Here is an 18,658-nt window from a genome sequence, read left to right on the forward strand (position 1 = left end):
CTTTCATGTGACTTGATTAGCCAATTGAAAATACCACTTCTAAAGTAATCTAACCATCAATTTCTCTCCTATTAACAATGTATTCAGTTAGGGTCGGTTATTTTCCACCAATCATGACTATTTTCTGCCAGATCTGCCGCGTTTTGTCATTTTCTGCCTTATGTGTACATAAGTGGCAGATCAATGAATATGTCGTACAAAATTGATGATGCTTCATGCTGTTGCATTATGAATTATTTCATTCTCAAACTTGTTGAATAACATTTGCTCTTCAATGGTCTTGCAGGCTCTTTTCCCGCGCTAACTGTGTCACATGTAGGTAGAATCTTTATTGGTCCAAGAGCATTGCCGAGCTTGGTCGTTGACTTTGGCTGGAGGGTCGACTAGCCTCCAGATTGTGGACAAGCTCTTCCATTTGGTTGCATTTAGTGCCATCATCTGCAAAACACAATGGTAAACACATGGTCTGGTTGGTCAGCTTTTCAAAAGTAGCCGCGCTAATTACCGTGAGTTGTGATACAAATCAGGTGAGAAAGGAGTTTAGCAATCTTAAGTGAGTTATTTCAACACGCTCTAGAATCTACAAGTTAGTCCAAGTACTTTGCAGCCGCAGCGACCACTGAAAAGAAAGTGAAAGACAAATGAATGAATTGCGAGATGCTACCTCACATTCTGCAGGAACCAAGTGCAAAATGAAACATTGTCATGTCACGTGTCAGAGAACCGGAGGTTACAATCCCTGGCCTAAACATGTTTTTGGGTACTTGGCCTCCGAAAAGTTTGAGGTTGCGCGCCTGTTACTTTTCTTTGAAGCGCTTCATTGTAGTACCAAAATTCAAGGTTTGAAAGATAAATGTTCAGGTCTTCCCTAACAGAAAAAAATCTTACAAAGCTTTATGTAATATTGCCATAATAAGTAAGTTTACATCTGAAGTAACAGTTTGTGGGATCAAAAAAAGGAGACCGGTTTCAATTAATGGCAAGGGGCGAAGTGAAAGATTATTGTTAGTGACCCGACTAACTAACTAGTTATGGGCTTACTTTAAAGATGAAATGAAAATGTGTTTTGTACACGACAGTAATCTATCTAATGATCCCTCTGAGGTTTGTAAACTGAGTGCAATTTTGTTATAAAACGCAATTGAGGTGAGTCGAGGTCAAACCGAAAGCTGGAACGGGATCACTCACCATTATCACTTTGAAGTATCTGATCAAACATGCGCTCCATGTCTGCTTTTTTCAGCTTCTTTTCCGCCGGATTGGATGCCCCAAATCTGGCCATCACGATGTCAATCTTGCTCGCTAGAGGAGCGATTGAGCTTTCCATGCGATCAACTCGGCCAACCAGCCTTGAACACAAAAATGAATGACTTGCAAAGGACCGTTATTGAGTTATCAAAGAGCACTTCTTACTGGTAGAATTCATTATCTGGCACGGATTGATCCTCAAGGTTTGAACGAATTCGAGCAGATCGAGCGCGTCGAGCCTCTCTTCCACTTCTTGGAGCTTGAATTTCTGCAAACAAAGTTTGGTTGAAATATGATAACATTAAGCCAAGATGTCTAGTCCTAAAAGGATAAGCAAGTGATCAAAAATGCCAACGAGGTTTAGGAAAGTCAATCACTTGAGTGGAGGCCACAGTGATTTTCAATTCAAAATAGTGGCGTTTCTCCCAGGGCAGCTAGACTTTTGCAAGCTTTTTCCGTGGGCCTCAAGCATTATCATGTTTTGCTCTTTTTCCAAGTTCAATTGCAAATAGTAAAAAATGATGTTCATATACAGAATGGCGAAATATTAGTTTGGAGAAAAAAGTATACCTTACATTCTTGACTTTAAGACGCAAATTGTGCATCAACTTCTGTGTACGTCCGTTTTAGACAAATGTGTGGGATGAGCATGAAATCATGGGGTCAAGGTGTTTATTATTGCCTAGTTTTCTTGTAATACGGTCAATTGAGTCTTTTGCTTTGAGCTTAAAGTAAAAATCCTTCATATGAATGCACGCCCTAAATCAGATACAGGTAAACTCATAAAAATAGTCCAATGACAAATATGCCGTGGTATGGTAAAATAAGAAGTATGATTTTGAAGGCCATTGAAGGTTGATTCAAAGCGCTGTTGATTCCTGAGCCTCCAAATCTTTCAACTTGTTAGCTCCAAATGTAATAAAGAGCAGAACTTTGAATATCGTTTCACCTTCGTCGGATTCGAATCCCAAATCATCGTCATCGGAGTCAAAAATCCCACTTATTCGACTCAATCGTCGTTTCTCTCGTTCTTCTTGCTTTGCTCGGACCTCCTCCTCGTCCAGGATGATTTGCGACAGCATCGGGTCACTCTGGAAGGATAAAAATGTCTTTCAAAGTTCTTTCAAAGTGAGCACCAAACTATTAATTGTGACCAAACTGACCTGGAATTGGTGGAAGAAGAGATCAATCTCGACATCCGAAAACCTGGCCTTTCGTAGGTTCTCTCTGAGGCCTTCATAGGTTACGAAACCATCATCGGCCGCGGCAAGCTTGATAGCATTCTCCACATCAATAGCCCTAAAAGAAAAGAGAAAAAGGGTTAATCTGAAATGCAAAGTCCAAAGGCTTCTCTACTACCTGTCGTGAATTCCCAAATAGCCTTTGACATTGTTCACACCCGTCTTGAAGAAGTCGCTCATTTGGAAATCCGGTTTCTTGGTCTTCAGATCAGCCTTCACCTCTCCATAGGTATCGTTGATGATGGCCAGGAACATGTTCTAATCAAAACCTAATCTCTCTTAATACTGTTTTTGATGGTGAAAGAGAATAATACTCACCAAGAGGACAAAGAAGACGAAAAAGATGTACGACAAGAAGTAGACCGGTCCTAAAAAGGCGTTGGCCTTTTCAATATCACGGAAATTGAAGTCCCCGAGGATCATTCTGAATAACGTGAAAACCGAATCGATGAAGCTTCGGAAATCTCGAACCTGTCAATGATGAGTAACTGAAACGCATGTTCTTTGATCTCTCTTAAAGAAGGGCGAATTCCTTACCTGTGTTCCAAAGAGCAAGTATCCCAATTGAACAAAGGCCGAGAAGATGATGAAGAACATCACAGAAAACCCAGACAGATCTTTAGCCGCCTAATCAAAAAAAGGAGATTTGTTATTGCGGAAGATTCACAAGTAAGGGACAAAATGCATTCAAAACTTACGGCTCCAAGTGTTCCCGAGAGTTGGGTCATGGTCTTATTGAAGGACAGATATTTAAAGACCTTGATCCAAGCCACAAACACATTCAAAGCGGAGAGAACCGTGAGAGTCCGAGCATTTGAGGCCAAGAACGAGAAATCCGCAAACTTGAAAGGCTTCTTCAGAAGTTGCTCCAGGACGCCATCCACGCTGAAGATGAGGTAGATATTGTAGAAGATTTGGGCACCCGAGATCTGAAAATAGGCACCACAATAACAGATTGGAATTGGATTATTAGATTGTCTAATTAATTGACTCGCTCCCTTTTACCCCAATGACGATCAGATCCAGGATGTTCCAAAAGTTGAAGAAATATCGAAACTTCTTTCGCTTGATCTCCAAGCTCTCTTCGATGATGTAGTACACAATAAAGATAACAAAGATGATCTCACAGGCCATTAGGACATAATCAGAGCTCTCGGTGTATTTCAAGAGCTTCACCGCCGTGAAATCCTGTTCTGGGATCACGCCTCCAGTAGCGGGGAACTCGAAGGTCAGCCTAGATGTGGAAGCAAGAAAACTTCGTTCTTTCAAGTTTATTCTTATGAGTGGGGACCGGCAAAAATTGTGTGAAAGGAATTTTTGTCACTAAAGACGACTTCGTTTTACACACTTGCACTTTTCTCCTCTATTTGCACCTTTTCACTTTTGTTTCGCACTCTTTTGCAAATTTGCTGTTTTGGTTGAAATCAGAACTTTCTTGGCGTTAGAATTGGTTTCAAAGTTTGAAATCAAAGGCCGCTGCCAAAATAAAGATATGAAGAGCTAAACTTTGAGCAATTGACATCAATTATTAAATTCTGCACGCCAAAAGTACTTCGCCCCATTATTGTCATGAGAAGCATACCATGTGAGAAACAAGTGGAAACGGAAATGAGAAGAGACAGTTTCAAGTCCATTAAAACAAGCAAAGCAGGGCGCTCAGATAGTTAAGCAGCCCTAAAAAACGCACCATAGGTGTTTTCCTTACATTTACTCCCGCCTTATTAGCTTTATTTTTTGACAAATGAAAATTTCAATTTTTTTTTCAGTAAGGTCAATAGTGTAGATCTACTGCTGGAAAATAAGAAAGAATAAGCTAGGGGAAGGATTCCTTGAACTCTTTAAAAGAAAAATGGTCCAAAATGGAGGCAAAACTCGGTTTTAAAGAAGGCGCCTTTCAAATTCGTAGTACTTTGAAAAGTAGATTTGAATATGTCATTTTTTAAAGTGTTTTTTTTTCACCTTTTGCTACATTTTCGGCCTTTTTGCACCTTTTTTGCAATTTTAGACCTATTTGTTCCAACGTTACTGCCTCTACAGGCTCTGCTGGTTTTTTTTTAATTTTGACCGCCCCTACCTATGACACATTGGATGAAAATGATGGCAAGGTTAGGGTGACATTACATGTGAATGCCACAGCGCCAAAAACTCATTCTTAGTATGCTATCAAACACATAGATTACGTATGTGTGTATTAGGTATATTGTTGTTGGTAACAGTTTTAATAACCAATTTAAGAGCCTTATCAATTGTTTTAGAAATGTAATTAGTTAAGTACTCGAATAACACTGATTTCAGTTATGGAGGCAAAATAAAGATTTTTGCCCTGTCCTTGTTTCATCTAAATTTCATTGTGCACATTTCTGATCCAATGAAACAACATTCATTTGCTCCGGATCCAACAACTCTATTTTGTTGATGGATCAAATATGATATGATGATGCTAATTGAAATAGATGGTTTTTTTTTCGTCATACTACTGGAAATTCCAATCCCAGTATCGTTAAGGAAATTTGGAAAAAACAAACAAAAAATAGGAATGTAAAACCAAGCCTACCGGGCAAAAAAGTGACGGCACGTGATCATTGGAAGATTGATACGAATCAAATGCTAATGTCATTTTTAAGTCATGTTGTAATTGATAACAATCAGGTTGAAACCGTGATTCAATACACCTAAGAATAAAATTTCAAAATATCAATCAAATCTGCAAGCAAAATATTACTCTGCCTTCAAATACAATCAATGGAAAATTTGATTTATTAGTTTATTGTTACTTAATAATAGATACAATATACTTACTTGGCCACACAGAAGAGATTGATGTTTACATTATAAACAGTGAAGTCAATGGTGACAAATCGAGTTCCTTGAGTGATCCAAAGGCCCTCTTTGAGCTCCCTGATAATGTTAGTGGAGTCGTTCTTCAAGTAGTGGAGATTCTGGTAATAGCCTGCTCCAGAATAGGTGGTCAGTTGGCCCCAATGAGGCGTTCCTTCCAAGGCTTCCTCCGTGTGGTACACCCATCTAGGAGGTTGGCACGTTCTCAAACCCAGCCCAGATGAAAGAAACAATATTTTTTACGAGCATCAACTCACGCTGATTCATCTGAGAAGTTTCGAAAATCCGGAAAGAAAGGCCTGCTATCCTCAGAAGAGGATGAATAGGGCGCATAGCAGACCTTGATGGCCTTTTGAAAGTCCTCCTGGATGTTACACGAATCATTGGTCACCTTCAATTGTCGCAATCTAGGTAGTCCAAGAACTCGGTTCTCGTACATAATATTCCGGTCAGCGGGTGGGACCACACAAGGCTGCTTGGCTGGCTCGCCCGTGGGGCAACGGATCTGGGTATTGCGTTGGCCTTTGTTGTACCAAGTCTCCCAATAGATACCGTCCACCAAATCCTCTTCCAAAAACTGCAAGTGTTTTTTTGTTCATTGCTCGCTAATTGCATTATCAAGTGTAAAAGTTGGGATTAAGGATGTCCGAAAAATGAGTAGAATGTTTTCAGATGGATTAGCATCTGTCAAATATGGCCAAATTCCCCTTTACTTTGATATAGCACTGAATCTAGGTTTAAGTCATACATAAAAAAAATGTTTTTCATAGCTTTACCAACACAAGTAAAATACTCCTCTCTTCAAAGGACCTCATCTTAAGTAAAAAAATGAAAACTTGAATGATCCCCCATAATAAAATACTTACCCTCCAAAACAATTGCATATTTGTCACGTCCAATTGTTTGGTAAAGAGACTTTTCATCATGGACGTGTAGGTGTAATAAGTCGGAGAGTATTGGACAAACGTGCCTAAATAAGACTCGCTCATTAACCTTAAGAGTGCATTTATCGTTTACATAACTGGCACTGGATGGTACTGTACCATAGCAGATCACCACCATGAAGATAGAGTAGGTGATCAACTCTCGGAGAGTGATCTTGACGTACAGTTGCGGATCGTGGTTGTCCACCAACATCTCCCGAGAGGCCCACATGCCCGAGATGATCTGGGTGAGGGCCCCTTGCTTCTTGGAGGGCTCATCCTCCAAGAGGTTCTGCTCATCATCCACGGTACTCCATGCCACAGATTTGTGAGATCGGGCACTACCTTGCCTCGAAAGTGCGGCCTATAATAATACCAGATTCCGATTCATTTGCTTTTTGACCTCGAACCTTTTCTTCTAAAGGTCCTTCAGATATTTGGCTTGCTCTTGTTATTTTGTTCATTTTTTTGCAGTACTTGTTTGCCATTGTCCTCAATTGATTTTTTTGATTGTTTCCCAAAAAAATGAAACATTGGTGAAAATCTTGCATTTCAGACTTTTTTTGTATTTACTTTGTACCGAGATCTACTCGTACCGATTTAGCGCTAGCAGGTCGACTGGCCAGAATAGAACCAGCAATCGAGGCTCTGGATTTTGCACTAGCTGCCCGACTTCCTGCTCCTTCGGATTTCGCGCTGGAAACCCTGGATTTCGCGCTGGCAACCCTGGATTGGGCGCTGGAAACCCTGGATTGGGCACTCCCAACCCTAGATTGGGACCTGGATTTGGCACTCTCCGGTCTTGATTGAGATTCGTCTTCCATGGCTCTCTTTTAGCCTTGGGAAAGAGTTCCGGATCTGGGAATGCTCTTCAAGAGACTAAGGCCATCAGAATAATAAGGTCTCGATAGCAACCAAGAAAGGCCAAAAGAAGGTTGCCAAAGCAAAGAGCTCATCACCAAGACTTTTCAAAGAAAGCCACAATATTCTGCCTCGTAGACTTTACGGCGTTGTTTTCTACTGTTTAAGATGGGGATTTCGGGATTAGAGGATGATCAGGGTGGATCATATCATTTACGTGCACGCTTGTTGGAGCTTCCTCGCCCGTCATGATCTTCATTTCCTCTAGCATTTCTACCTTCCGGTCCATGGTAAGGTCGTTCCAGAAATAGGGTGATCATGGACTGTCAAAGCTACTGGGGCCGTTCTCGTTTCCTCACATGTTCCGGTTTCTATCCATGTTCATTGGCCTTCAGGCTTCACTTACTGAAGAACTTTTGGAACGTAAAGTACCGTCATAAATGTGTTAAACTGGACTTCCACAAGTTGATGAAAATGATTTAGTATCTTTAATGGGCGAGCGATGGAGATAGAGAAAGAAATGAACATTTGTTTTCATTCAATCTGCGATGCGTAACATTCAACTATCAGCGTCACAGATTTGGAAAACTAAAGTGAGAATTGAGTTTGGAAACATCTTTTACAATCTGTTCCACTTTGCAAAAAAAACTAGAAGGGATCAGGTTTAGGCGAGAGTTTGAATAGTGCCGACCTTTGCGCAAATTAATCTGCTTCTTCTGAAACTGTCACAAAGAGCTTCCATTCCCTGCAATCGTGTCCTACTAATGGACAAAGACAATGAAAAGTGGTCATTCAAAACGTCAAGATTCGAAAATCATTTATACAATCGGCTTCATTTCTTTAATTTGACTGACAAGCTTGTATTGTATACAAAAATCTTCGTTTCCATTCGGATCGAGCTTTGGCGTGTCGAATGTTGGCGGTGCAATAAAAAGTGGAATGAACTTTGAACAAACTTTTCCTTGGCTCTGAACGGCAAAGCTTATAGATTGGAAGTTTTGGATCTTCGACCTAGCTCGATGGCCTTTATTGGACCCAATCCAGGTGACCTATTTCGGCAGCCGTTCAAACACGGAAAACTGGTCGAAGACTGTCAAGCGTGCATTTTCCCATGTCTCTCTCTCTCCTTCCAACGACGACGAAAAAGGCCTCAATTGCCAGTTAGACATCTGTGGCCTTCTTTGTTGCGCAGAATCATCATATTTTCCTCGCCTGTCAGCCTTTCCTTCCTTCACTTTGGTTCCACTAGGAAAGTCTGTTGGACATTCGACCATAAACAAGTTGGGGGGGCGAAGAACCCCAGATTACTGTGCCGAGAGAAGAAGCGAGACCAAGGCCACCAACTTCTCCTAAAAGTAACCCGAGAATGGGGGGAGGGACATCTTAGGCAAGTGGGGAGTTGAGGAACTAGGTGTTGGTGTGATACACCGTCAGATGGCACCTCTCTCACTCGGTCTCCCATGGGCTTCAATGGGTGTTCTAATGTAGGGATATTTTCGATCGATTTCATTGCCAATGGTTAGTCTTACCTCACTCTTGTTTGCCCATTACATTTGGCATCCAATCTGTAATTTACGTAAAGCTTAGGACTATGCTTTAAAAGCCTTAAAAACCTGTCCAAAGAACAGGGAAAAGTTACAATGCGTGTACAAAAATGTTTGAGATTTTCTAAAATTTAGCAATGATGTTGGATGAATATTTGTATTGAGGTACTTACCAACAACCTGGGGAAGCCGAGACCTGGCCCTGTCAAAGTGAGTGGTCCATCCGCTTTGCAAAACATGAGTTGGACTGGAATTGGAATCCAGTGCAATTTCGAGAGTTCTCCAAGGGACGCCGCCAGCACGATCGAGGCCGCTCCTGCTTCTCCTCGTCCTTCTCCTCGTCCTCCTCCCAGTTCCTGTTCCTCAGCCCTTCTACTAGACCTGTTCCACCCAGGGAATCCACGCAATGTTCCCTAAGCTCATACTGCCTGAGAAGAGGGGACCAAGGCGTATTTGAAATTCGTTTTTGTGCTTGGAACAGACAGGATAGACTAGCAATCGCGAGTGCCCATAACTAGTATACATAACAAAAGGAAACAGCAGGAAAGCTGCTCACTCACTCCCCTACTCGTCATTGAGTGAGCGAGTGTAGGAGGGTGAAGAAGGCACAGCCACCGCCCCAAAAGCATGTCTCTCTGAAATGAGCTATTTTCAGAGTGGATTGAGGAAGTGTGGCGACGAACGACTCGCCAGAACAAATAATCAAAGTGCTCAAGGACGTGGATTGATCCACATTTGATCCATGGCCAGTGTGGAAGGAACCGCTGAAATCCAAAACAATCACTCCCGTTTGGAACAAGGCGTGGTCACTCTTCGCTGTCAAGTACATAGAGGAGCAAGTCACGCTAATAAGTAGATCTTTTTCGGTGAGTTTTTGTTCTACACGTACTTGGAAACTAATTTGGGACGGCCTGGAAAACATTCTTCTATAATGGACATGGGAGTACAAAATGAAAGCGTTGTTTCAACCCAGGAAACAACATTCTTAGCATTTTTGTCATGGAGCGAAGAAGAGCTATCATGTTTTTACAACTGGTAATTGATGAATAAAGTTTGTAAGCTAACGATCTGTATCCACCGCGATCTCGTTAATAGGACATTGGGAACAAGTTCAAGAAGTGCATTTGCAAATGAAGATGTTTGCTTCCAATGGAAGTTATCGACTGACCTTAACTGATGACTTATGGTCCAGTTGGTGAAGTTTCTAGCACTTATTTACAAATTGTCTCTAAAGGCGATATTGCCTGTTTTTTTAGTGTTGTTATGGCGTTTTTTCATAACATGGTCTTATAACTCGCTTCCTACGCTACATGAAACGTGGTTTACGTTCTGCACTTCAGAGGGCGCTTTGTGAGTTAGTCTCTACCAAACATTGGGCCAATTGGGTGGATTCCTTTTTATTGAATTGTAAAGCGTTGAGTTGTTTTTAGCTAATATTATGTATAATTAGCGACCCAGGACACATACTGTCCGGACAAAACGTTATGCTGGTGGCCTTCCACTAACATAGTTTATTTAGCATTCTACCGTGCCTCCTCCCCGTCTCGTTCGGACTGTATGAGGGTGAATTTAAGGGCCCTTATAATGGGTTATAAATATGAGAGTTGATATATCGGCACGTTAATGTACTCTTAGCATCTAACCACGCTCTTGATCCAGAATTGCTTGACAGATCAATATGCATTTTGAATGTCGAAATATACATAGTTCTGGATATATTTGTTCATTTAATAAGCAATCAATCATCAACTTCCTCACTTTACAATAGTCTGCTTCCAAATTTCCAAGCAATTGAATTATCGGTTTGCAATACATCTACTACAACTTGTTTGATTCGTATTTACCTTCCCGGCCAATGCCAGGCTCAAAGGTTCAAGTTCAAACGAAAACACAAGTCAATTTGACCAATGCGCGTATATACTCGTATATATAGGTTCGTACATCCCTGTAACATGCACGCAAAAAACTCTTTGGCAGCAGAGCTTCCATACAGTTCTTTCAAAGAGGAGCATAACAATCTGGGCATTCTTGGTGTGTGTATCTACCTGCATTTGACGACTTGGCACAACGACGCTAAACGATTGCTCAAATATTTAGAATGTTTGCCAACTAATGTCCCTTAAGGAAAAAAATGTAGTTGTAGGGAATTACCCCACTGATCCGATCGGTGCTATCTTCTAAAGGCAAAAGGCATGCAATATAAAGAGAGAGACCGCAAGTGGGCTGACTCAATGTTGATGCGGTTAGAGCCTCTCCTTCTTCTAGTTTCGATGAAAACACTTCGAGAACGTTCAATGTCGTCGCAAATAACTTGAGAAGAGGCCTTTAATCAGATCGGTGGGAGATCTCTCTCGATTTAGTATGGGGGAGTCATGCAGTGATGAGGCCTCTGTGATTGCAGGCCTCTTGGTCGTCTAAGAATAGAAGATGCATCCCAAAACTCTTGGATGACTAACTCTCGAGGACATAGATTTTTCATAAGTCTAGATGACCTAATCATGGGTTGTTGTCACTTCTATTGGACCAAATCTAGGACGAACAAAATATTGTATATAAAACACTCGCCATGGATTATGATATGGAATTTGCGGCATTCATCAGGCTTTATGCAATATTGGACTGATGTTCCAAAGACATTATTCGCAAAATGGGTGATTGAAAACTGAGCGTTTATTGTAAATAGGGTCCTTTGCGATTCATTCAATAGTTTGTTTAATGAATGTGAATCAAAATTTTTGTTCCTATATTTCGCCGTGATTGCTATTTATGCCCACAAATTACAGTGTGAATAAAAAGCAAGACTTGAACCTGGTTCTCAAAACAAGTGCTTTTTTTCAATCTTCCGTCATTCCTTACAAATGATAAGAAATTGATAAAAAAAAAAAAACTCAAACCAAGAGCTTCTTTTGGTCAAGAAATGAGAAAAAGAACCATTGTTTTTGGTTGGGCCAAAACACAATACACATCTCAATTTGAAGCCATAGGTGGCCTTTTTAGCTCATTGCCCATGGGTTTTCTGTCTCTAATTTTCTCAATTGAGTTTAGAAATAAGGGTTTAAACGGCTTTTGAGCTTGATTAACCCCATTTATATCCCAGATTATTGACCCTGAGGTCCCCACATATCTTCTTGAATGGTCTAAAATAAGCTCATTTCCAATCCCAAGAGCCAAATGTACCACCAAACCCCATTCTTGGACCTAATCGAAACCCAGGAACCTGAGGTTGCGCGGTTCAAATCCCATCTCCATCGGAGTCCAGACATTCGATCTGTGAGCAATGTTTTTAAGGCCTCGCCTGGCCTAGTGTAGTAAACCACCAATGCAGTCCAACCTAAACCTGTTCCGTCCTACATAGACCACAATACAGACTATAGTAGACTAACTAGGAAGCAAGGAGGCAAGCAAGCGAGCGAGCGAGCAAGCAAGCAAGTGAATGAGAGCCTTCCTGGTGGACTGCTTAGGCGAATCCAGAGCCGCTCACACACTCACACACTCACACATTGACTTGCTTGCTCACTTGGTGAATACACTTACTCACTGTTTCACTCACACATGTTCAAGAGCCAGCAGAGCAACCTGGAATTGAAAAAAAATATTGCTCTTGCCCGAAACTCTACTCAGTTTGGAACAATTTGCAAATAAGGTAAGAACCCACGTTGGAACTGTAATCCTCTTGAGCCATGACAACAATTGGCAATGTCTGGAATTTTGTGCGATTCTGGCGGGTTTTAAGCTCTCATGAGAAGATCTTCGCAGCTGCCAAAGCTGCTGCTATTTTTCGCCTCAAGCTGTGCCAAAAGCCATAAAATTTGAGTTGAAAGGGATGGGCCCACTAGTTCAAGAATAGAATCTTCTGGCAATCTCAGAAGGATGCATTTAACTCCTATCCCGGAATTAGAAGTTGGAACCTGAAGCAATAATTGTTGCTCATTGGAGGGCCCTCTTCAACAGTAGGTGTAGGTTTTGTCAGCCAGCTTTAAAAGGAAGGGCGGTATTAATAGATGTTCCAAAATGACTGGGCAAATTAAACTTGCTTTTAAGGCGAGACCTTTTAGCACACTCAATTTTGGCTCACAAAGATGATAAGTTATCCAAGAAATGAAATGCATTTTACGCCGGCCTTTAAATGGCCCCTTTATTCCAAGAGTATATTGCAAGAGCTCAGGCAAATTTTGAGTTTTGAAATCAATCCTGCTTTTTTCATAGTTAGTTGTGTTTCATAGGTATCTATGGATAGTTTGGGTAAGGCTTATTGGAAAAATGAATGTCACTTTCCCTAAAAACGTGCTTTTAAATGTCTTGTGGCTAGCGATTGACACTGAAATGATGTCCGCATGACTCCATTAAAAAGGAACAACTATAATGAGACACCTTTAGCTAGGACTCGAATGACGTTGATACTTAAAAGAATTTGAAATCAAAATTCAGAGCTCACTTTCCATTCAACATCTCAATTTTTTCCTTGCCCGCAATTTCATGTTTCCCAAAGTTGATTAACGCAATCAGGTGGCAAAAAAATTGCCAGACAGAATTCAGCTTTCAAAGATCATAAGATTTAAGGAGATAAAACTTCCACAAGATACTATTTTTCTTTTTCGAATGAAGTCGGCAGAAGTCGGGTGCAAGGTCGCTTAAAATCATGCCTCAGTGAATGGATACATTAATAAACATCAGCGATTAGATCAATCTACCCCCAAAACATGGGTTGCAGTTTAAAAAAATGCAAACATTACGACTTGATCTTTAACTAAACCAAGTTGATATGAATTGTTTAAAAAGTTGACATTTTTGATGAGAACTTGTGAGGCGGATTATCAAGCGTGTGTCTACTGCTGCATTCTTGAGGCTTTAATAGTGGTGGTCAAGTTCTGTATTAAACGCGGTGTTCTCGTTTTATTTACTTAGGAACTGCAAATTTCCATACTCCCAATCCGCTGGCCAATGAAAATGTATTATATTAGAAATATCAACCTCCTGCTTAAAGTTGCTTCTTTTTGTTATGGGATTGTTGTCATTTCGATGACTCTGATTGCAAACACAATATTTTCTTCTAATAAAGTTGCATCCAAGTTTGAAACACAAAGACCAAAGTGTTTCAGAAACAATAAAATCTGGAGGGCTTCATTTTGTTCATCAAAAAATGTAGACTGGGAAGAGTGACCGGTTCCCTCATCAGGTAGCAATTATTCTCAATTCGATTCCTTGATTGGTTAATCACCATTATTCATGTCCAACTGATGACTAGGAAACAACAGGCAAATAAATTTATGTTGAAGGTTTAACAATCTTGCACATACTACAACATATGCACTTTATGATTGATAAATAATCCCATGCAGGAATATCTCTCGATTTGATTGTGAACTGTTGGCACTTCATCTTGAGTTGGAACAGAACATCTTTGATCTAGAGGAAATCATCAAGTTTGCCCGTATCATTGGATTAACTCTGCTCAATTTCCGTTGACTTAATCACAATATACCCCCAAAACCGTGGCCGCACAAACGAAAAGGGCAACCTCATCAATCAATTAGGGTCAATGTCAGCTGACCAGACAAGCTGACGTACCTTTTACCTTTTTGTTCAGCTCGGTTTGCAAAGAAGTCTGTGGTCGAATATTATCTATTTGAGGCCTCAAAATCCTTCTGAATATGGCTCGTCTCAAAATGAGCCATAAAACGTTGGAAGTACAAAGCGTTGGTCTGCAGAATTTGACTTATGGTGCGAAAAATTGGCTCTACCGTAATTAAAGAAGTCTGAGAGCACCTCTTCTCTAGGATGAATCAACTCGTGATGAAGTCATTGCAGAATTTTTCGGGCATAATTGGCCATTTGCCAAGTGTCATGAGTTGCAGGCTTTCATACTAGTGCGTACTGTAGGTAGTGCCTACTGACTGGGCCTGAGCTTCACCTTTGGGTCTGAACCGAGAAGAAGGGTGGCTTTGTTGTGTTCGGTTTTTTTTTAAGGTGAAGGCCAGACGAGATCAAGGCCGCTGTTTCTCGTTCTTTGCTCTCAATTCGAACAATTTTTTTTACAGGGCCCCCGTTTGCTAAGATCAACCTTGACGGGAAGCGGGATAAACACCTCGTGTATCAATTACATACGGTACTTGTGAATTGTTGCCTTCTTGTTCTCCATATCCTTGTTCAGGCACAAGGGTTCGCGGGTTGAACAGGTTTTGGTGACGCAAAAGACTTGGAATCACTCTTCGCATCATTGGAGGACTTGACATTGGAACGTTTAAAATGGGGTGTGGTCCTTCCAAAAAGGAGTTGTCCGGCGTGGCCGAGATCACTGGTATGAGCAAAAAGGAGCTTCAGGATTCTTACAAGGCCTTTAAGAAAGAAGCAGGTGGATCAAAGGTCAAGTTGGACAAGTTCACCAAATTGGTGGCCACAATGAACACGAACAAAGGTAAGGAATGATATACAGGCATGGAAGAATTGAACTACTAAAAGGTTAAGAGGGGTATATGTGTGCCACAGAGGAGTTTTGATCAAAGTTGCGAGACTTATTTGATCAAGATAGGAGATTTTTTAACGGTGATAAGTTCCATGAAAAATATTTTCTACAAACGATGACTTTTTATAGATGTTTCAATTGGTTTGCATTGTGATGCATCATATATGAAATTGTTCCAAGGCAATGGAAGATAAATCGTTTGTTTGCTCACTTTAAGAGCGGATTCAATATTTTCACAACTGATTTCCGGGACATGTACCTCGAAAAAACTGATGGTTAATTATTTTTTGACAAGTTTTGGAAAAGACCATCAAGCTCTAACTGCGATCGCAAATTACAAGATTTATTTGCCGTTTTTTGGCAAATTATGCTTTTTTGCATTATCCTGACATCACTAGTAATGGCCTTGAGCGTAGTAAAAAGGGTAGAAAGGAAGACCTTATCAAAGCCGCATGCTGATGGGATATTGGTTCCCACGAGCATCAATCCACTCTTTCCGACGATTTTTCCTGTGAGGTAACTAACAAAGAGATACACCTCAACCAATCTGTGAATCTTTCTAACAAGTCAGCATGTGCCTCTAATCTCCAATCCATTCAAACCCTTTCCAGGTGGAAATGTCACTGAGTACGCCAAACACATGTTCCGGGTCCTGGACACGGACAAGGACGACATGGTCAATTTCAGAGAGGTCATGATTGGCTTCCACAATTTGTCAACAGCCGGAGATGAGAAGGAGAAACTCAGAATGGTTTTTGAGGTAAGCATGGAAACACGCAAGGAATGTGGTTCTCAAATGTGGGAGCAGACCTCATTTATGGCTCTTTTCAGATGTACGACGTTGATGGTACCAAAACAATCAGTCCGGAAAATATGAAAATGTAAGTTCGCACTTTTGCTTTTACGATTCAAGCATTTGAGGTCCTGTGAGGTTTTGTGCATGCATTGTAGCTTTGGCCTCGAGATTGGATGATTTCCAACGATCCGCTTGCCGGATTCAAAGCAAGAGCCTCGAAATATTTTAAATGAGGTTTTGCCATTTTCCAACCAAAAATTCAATTCCATCTCGAACAATATTCGTAGATTTAGGAACGATTAGCTACTGGAAAGCTCCAGTCCATTACATCCAAAGAGGGTTTTGAACTAGAATGTAGTTGTTGAAACTTAATGGGCAAAGGGTCTAGAGCTCCTATTATCTGCAAAATAAGGTTAAGGAACAAAATGAAGCATACTTGATTGGGGGGTGCTTCAATACTCTTCCAACATTCTCCTTTTTGCTGAAATTGGTAGCCATAACTGAATTCCATTAAACTAATTCAGTTCGAGAAACCTTCATTCCCATTCTACTCTTGTATTGTTTTTGGTGCAACCAACGCAATCAAATGAGTCATTTACTAGCTCGTAGCCCGCTGAAATTTCAACTGAATGTCTAAAATCAATCATAGAGTACTTAATCATCTGGAGTGGAAATTCCAACATTTTGATACCACGACGGGTGAGGGAAGGTATGTTGAAGATGTCTAGTCAATTGATATGTTTCAGCTAAATCGAACTGAAATCTGCTTTCTTAGGCAAGGATGAATGCCAGTTGAATTTGGTTAGATTATAGCAACGGTTTGACATTTTTATCACGCCTTCACCAGCCCTGGTTAAAAATTTCAAGGCTTTCCACTCCGGATAATTCAATACTCTATGAATCAGGTAACACAATGTCAAATCCCATCACGTTCAAGGTTTAGGCAAGGCGAAAAAGAAAACCCGTTAGGTGGTCATTTCTCAATCTAGAGCTCTACCTTTGTTCAACATCAATTTTCAATAACATTGATAATAAGAACCCTGAAGGAAACGGCACCGAAATACAATCTCGTAATAAAGATTTTTTTCAATATGGTGATGTAACAAGATCCTCATGATTTTGACGCACTTATTATTGTTTGAGGACGAGTGTGTTTCAGAATGAATGTCTAATGATGGTTTGACTACCTTTTTTTCAGCATAACCCGTTCTCAGTACCAATTGGAAGGCAAGCCCATGAACGAGGCCGAGATCGAGGCCAAAGTGAAGCAATGCTTCGGCCTCTGTGACTTGAACACAGACGGTCAAATCACCGAGGAGGAATTCTATAAATCTGGAAAAAGTATTGCTGAAATGTTTGAACTTGAGGGTGATGAATAAATGAATTATATTAAAATGTGTTGCGCGGGTGTCACGATTGTTTTTTTTTACTATTGCACTTCATTCGTAGATTGGCAAAATCAGATTCATTCTGAATAATGAATAGGGAAAATATTTTGAGGATTGCGTGCCTGACCTTGATTTTATTGCCAAATTCAAAAAAAAAGAAAAGAAACCCTGAAAAGTTTTCGCGCAGTCAATTGCTCCACATTTTACATGTTTCTAATCAAGCTATTCTGGTTTTCTGGCAATTTTTTTTCTTTTAGGAATCCATTTGAAGATAAAGTTAGTTGTTTAGGTTTAAGATTTTCTTTAATTCTATTCACTGAACCTCAATATACTGAGAAACTTGAGCAACTTTTCAGTTACTACAAATAGATAATTAGGGTGAGGCACGCATACGCACATATTTTCATTCAATTTTTTTAATTGAGCCCTTTGCATGGTACATATATTATGCTAAAGCAAATATGTCGATATAAGCAAGAATATAACATAAGGTTATTTTACTAGTAGTAGCCAATTTGAACAAACCTATGAACCCTATTCCCTCCTTGTGTCCTTGTGCCCTTAAACGGCTCTACATATATCTGGGTTGTGCGAACTTTGTTTTATGTTTTGAATACAAACCACCTTCTTGATCCAAAGATATTTGTAGATTTGCGAGATAAACAAAGCTACCAATACAAAATGTTCCTGAACAAAGAGTTGAAATGTAAAAATTATCCTAAACAAGCCTTCTGAAATGATTCATTTTTCCATCAATCACAACAAGCTGAATAAGAATGAACAGAGATTGAAGACAAGATTTTCTTGACCTTTTGAGGTTTCAGAACTCATCGGTAAACAATTATTGACATGCCAAACTAAGACTACGCAAGGTTTAACAAATTTGCCAACTCCTTCTCGAACCACTCCATGAAGTAGATTGGTTGTGGGTCAAACCAATTCTGTCTGCATAACTTAAAGGAAACAAACCATCTTCCTTTAAGGCGGATTAGAAAAAACATGGCCAAGGTTGATGATAAGATTGTTATGCTAGATGGATCTAATACTATCGCAATGCGTGAATGTCAGTTCACTTAAGTTGTGAAGACGAATCGGCGAATGTACGATCCAACACTTGATCGAGAGGTTTGATTAGGGCTTTAAGTTCTTTTGCGTAAATCTGGAACAAACTCAACAAAACTACAAGACGAAAAGGATTAAAGTGAACGCAACATCACTTCTGTCAAGTCCTTTATGAAGTTTCGTGATTATTATGCCTATTTTTCCTTCCCGATACCTTTTCGCTTTGGTTCTTATTCTTGTACAATTTAGTTCCTTCTTGAGCACAGGAGAATAAGGAAGCCATTTTGAGAGCCC

General features: G+C 40.3%; 2 protein-coding genes across 4 annotated transcripts; one reads left to right on the forward strand and one right to left on the reverse strand.

Moving 5' to 3' along the window:
- Positions 1-216: 216 nt before the first annotated feature.
- LOC131891496 (polycystin-2-like protein 1) lies at positions 217-7,143 on the reverse strand. Of its 2 annotated transcripts, XM_059241094.1 has the most exons (16): positions 6,847-7,143; positions 6,371-6,614; positions 6,194-6,297; positions 5,585-5,904; positions 5,289-5,513; positions 3,495-3,723; positions 3,188-3,418; positions 3,027-3,116; positions 2,808-2,960; positions 2,608-2,747; positions 2,412-2,547; positions 2,198-2,339; positions 1,414-1,516; positions 1,189-1,349; positions 506-619; positions 217-438 (listed from the first exon to the last, which is right to left on the reverse strand). In XM_059241094.1, the coding sequence occupies exons 1-15, from the start codon at positions 7,072-7,074 to the stop codon at positions 588-590; spliced, it is 2,538 nt and encodes an 845-aa protein (XP_059097077.1). In that variant the 5' UTR covers positions 7,075-7,143; the 3' UTR covers positions 217-438; positions 506-587. The 2 variants fall into 2 exon arrangements, with proteins under 2 accessions (XP_059097077.1, XP_059097076.1); XM_059241093.1 differs by lacking the exon at positions 506-619.
- Positions 7,144-9,200: 2,057 nt separating this feature from the next.
- On the forward strand, positions 9,201-17,313 carry LOC131891502 (neuronal calcium sensor 2-like). Of its 2 annotated transcripts, none has more exons than XM_059241104.1 (5): positions 9,201-9,521; positions 14,694-15,070; positions 15,730-15,878; positions 15,950-15,999; positions 17,113-17,313. In XM_059241104.1, exons 2-5 carry the CDS (start codon positions 14,902-14,904, stop codon positions 17,291-17,293), a joined length of 549 nt encoding a protein of 182 aa, XP_059097087.1. In that variant the 5' UTR covers positions 9,201-9,521; positions 14,694-14,901; the 3' UTR covers positions 17,294-17,313. The 2 variants fall into 2 exon arrangements, with proteins under 2 accessions (XP_059097087.1, XP_059097086.1); XM_059241103.1 differs by lacking the exon at positions 9,201-9,521 and adding an exon at positions 12,143-12,298.
- The last annotated feature ends 1,345 nt before the right edge of the window (positions 17,314-18,658 follow it).

This window comes from Tigriopus californicus, chromosome 12, assembly GCF_007210705.1.
Source record: "Tigriopus californicus strain San Diego chromosome 12, Tcal_SD_v2.1, whole genome shotgun sequence".
In the NCBI taxonomy this organism is placed as follows: domain Eukaryota; kingdom Metazoa; phylum Arthropoda; class Copepoda; order Harpacticoida; family Harpacticidae; genus Tigriopus; species Tigriopus californicus.

Coding starts and splice junctions, on each gene's coding strand:
- LOC131891496 (XM_059241093.1), bottom strand. CDS start 7,074: ATGGAAGACGAATCTCAATCAAGACCGGAGAGTGCCAAATCCAGGTCC. Junction 6,615..6,846: donor GACCTGCTAGCGCTAAATCG/GTACGAGTAGAT, acceptor GTATTATTATAG/GCCGCACTTTCGAGGCAAGG. Junction 5,905..6,193: donor ATATGCAATTGTTTTGGAGG/GTAAGTATTTTA, acceptor AAACACTTGCAG/TTTTTGGAAGAGGATTTGGT.
- LOC131891502 (XM_059241104.1), top strand. CDS start 14,902: ATGGGGTGTGGTCCTTCCAAAAAGGAGTTGTCCGGCGTGGCCGAGATC. Junction 15,071..15,729: donor CACAATGAACACGAACAAAG/GTAAGGAATGAT, acceptor AACCCTTTCCAG/GTGGAAATGTCACTGAGTAC. Junction 16,000..17,112: donor AGTCCGGAAAATATGAAAAT/GTAAGTTCGCAC, acceptor CCTTTTTTTCAG/CATAACCCGTTCTCAGTACC.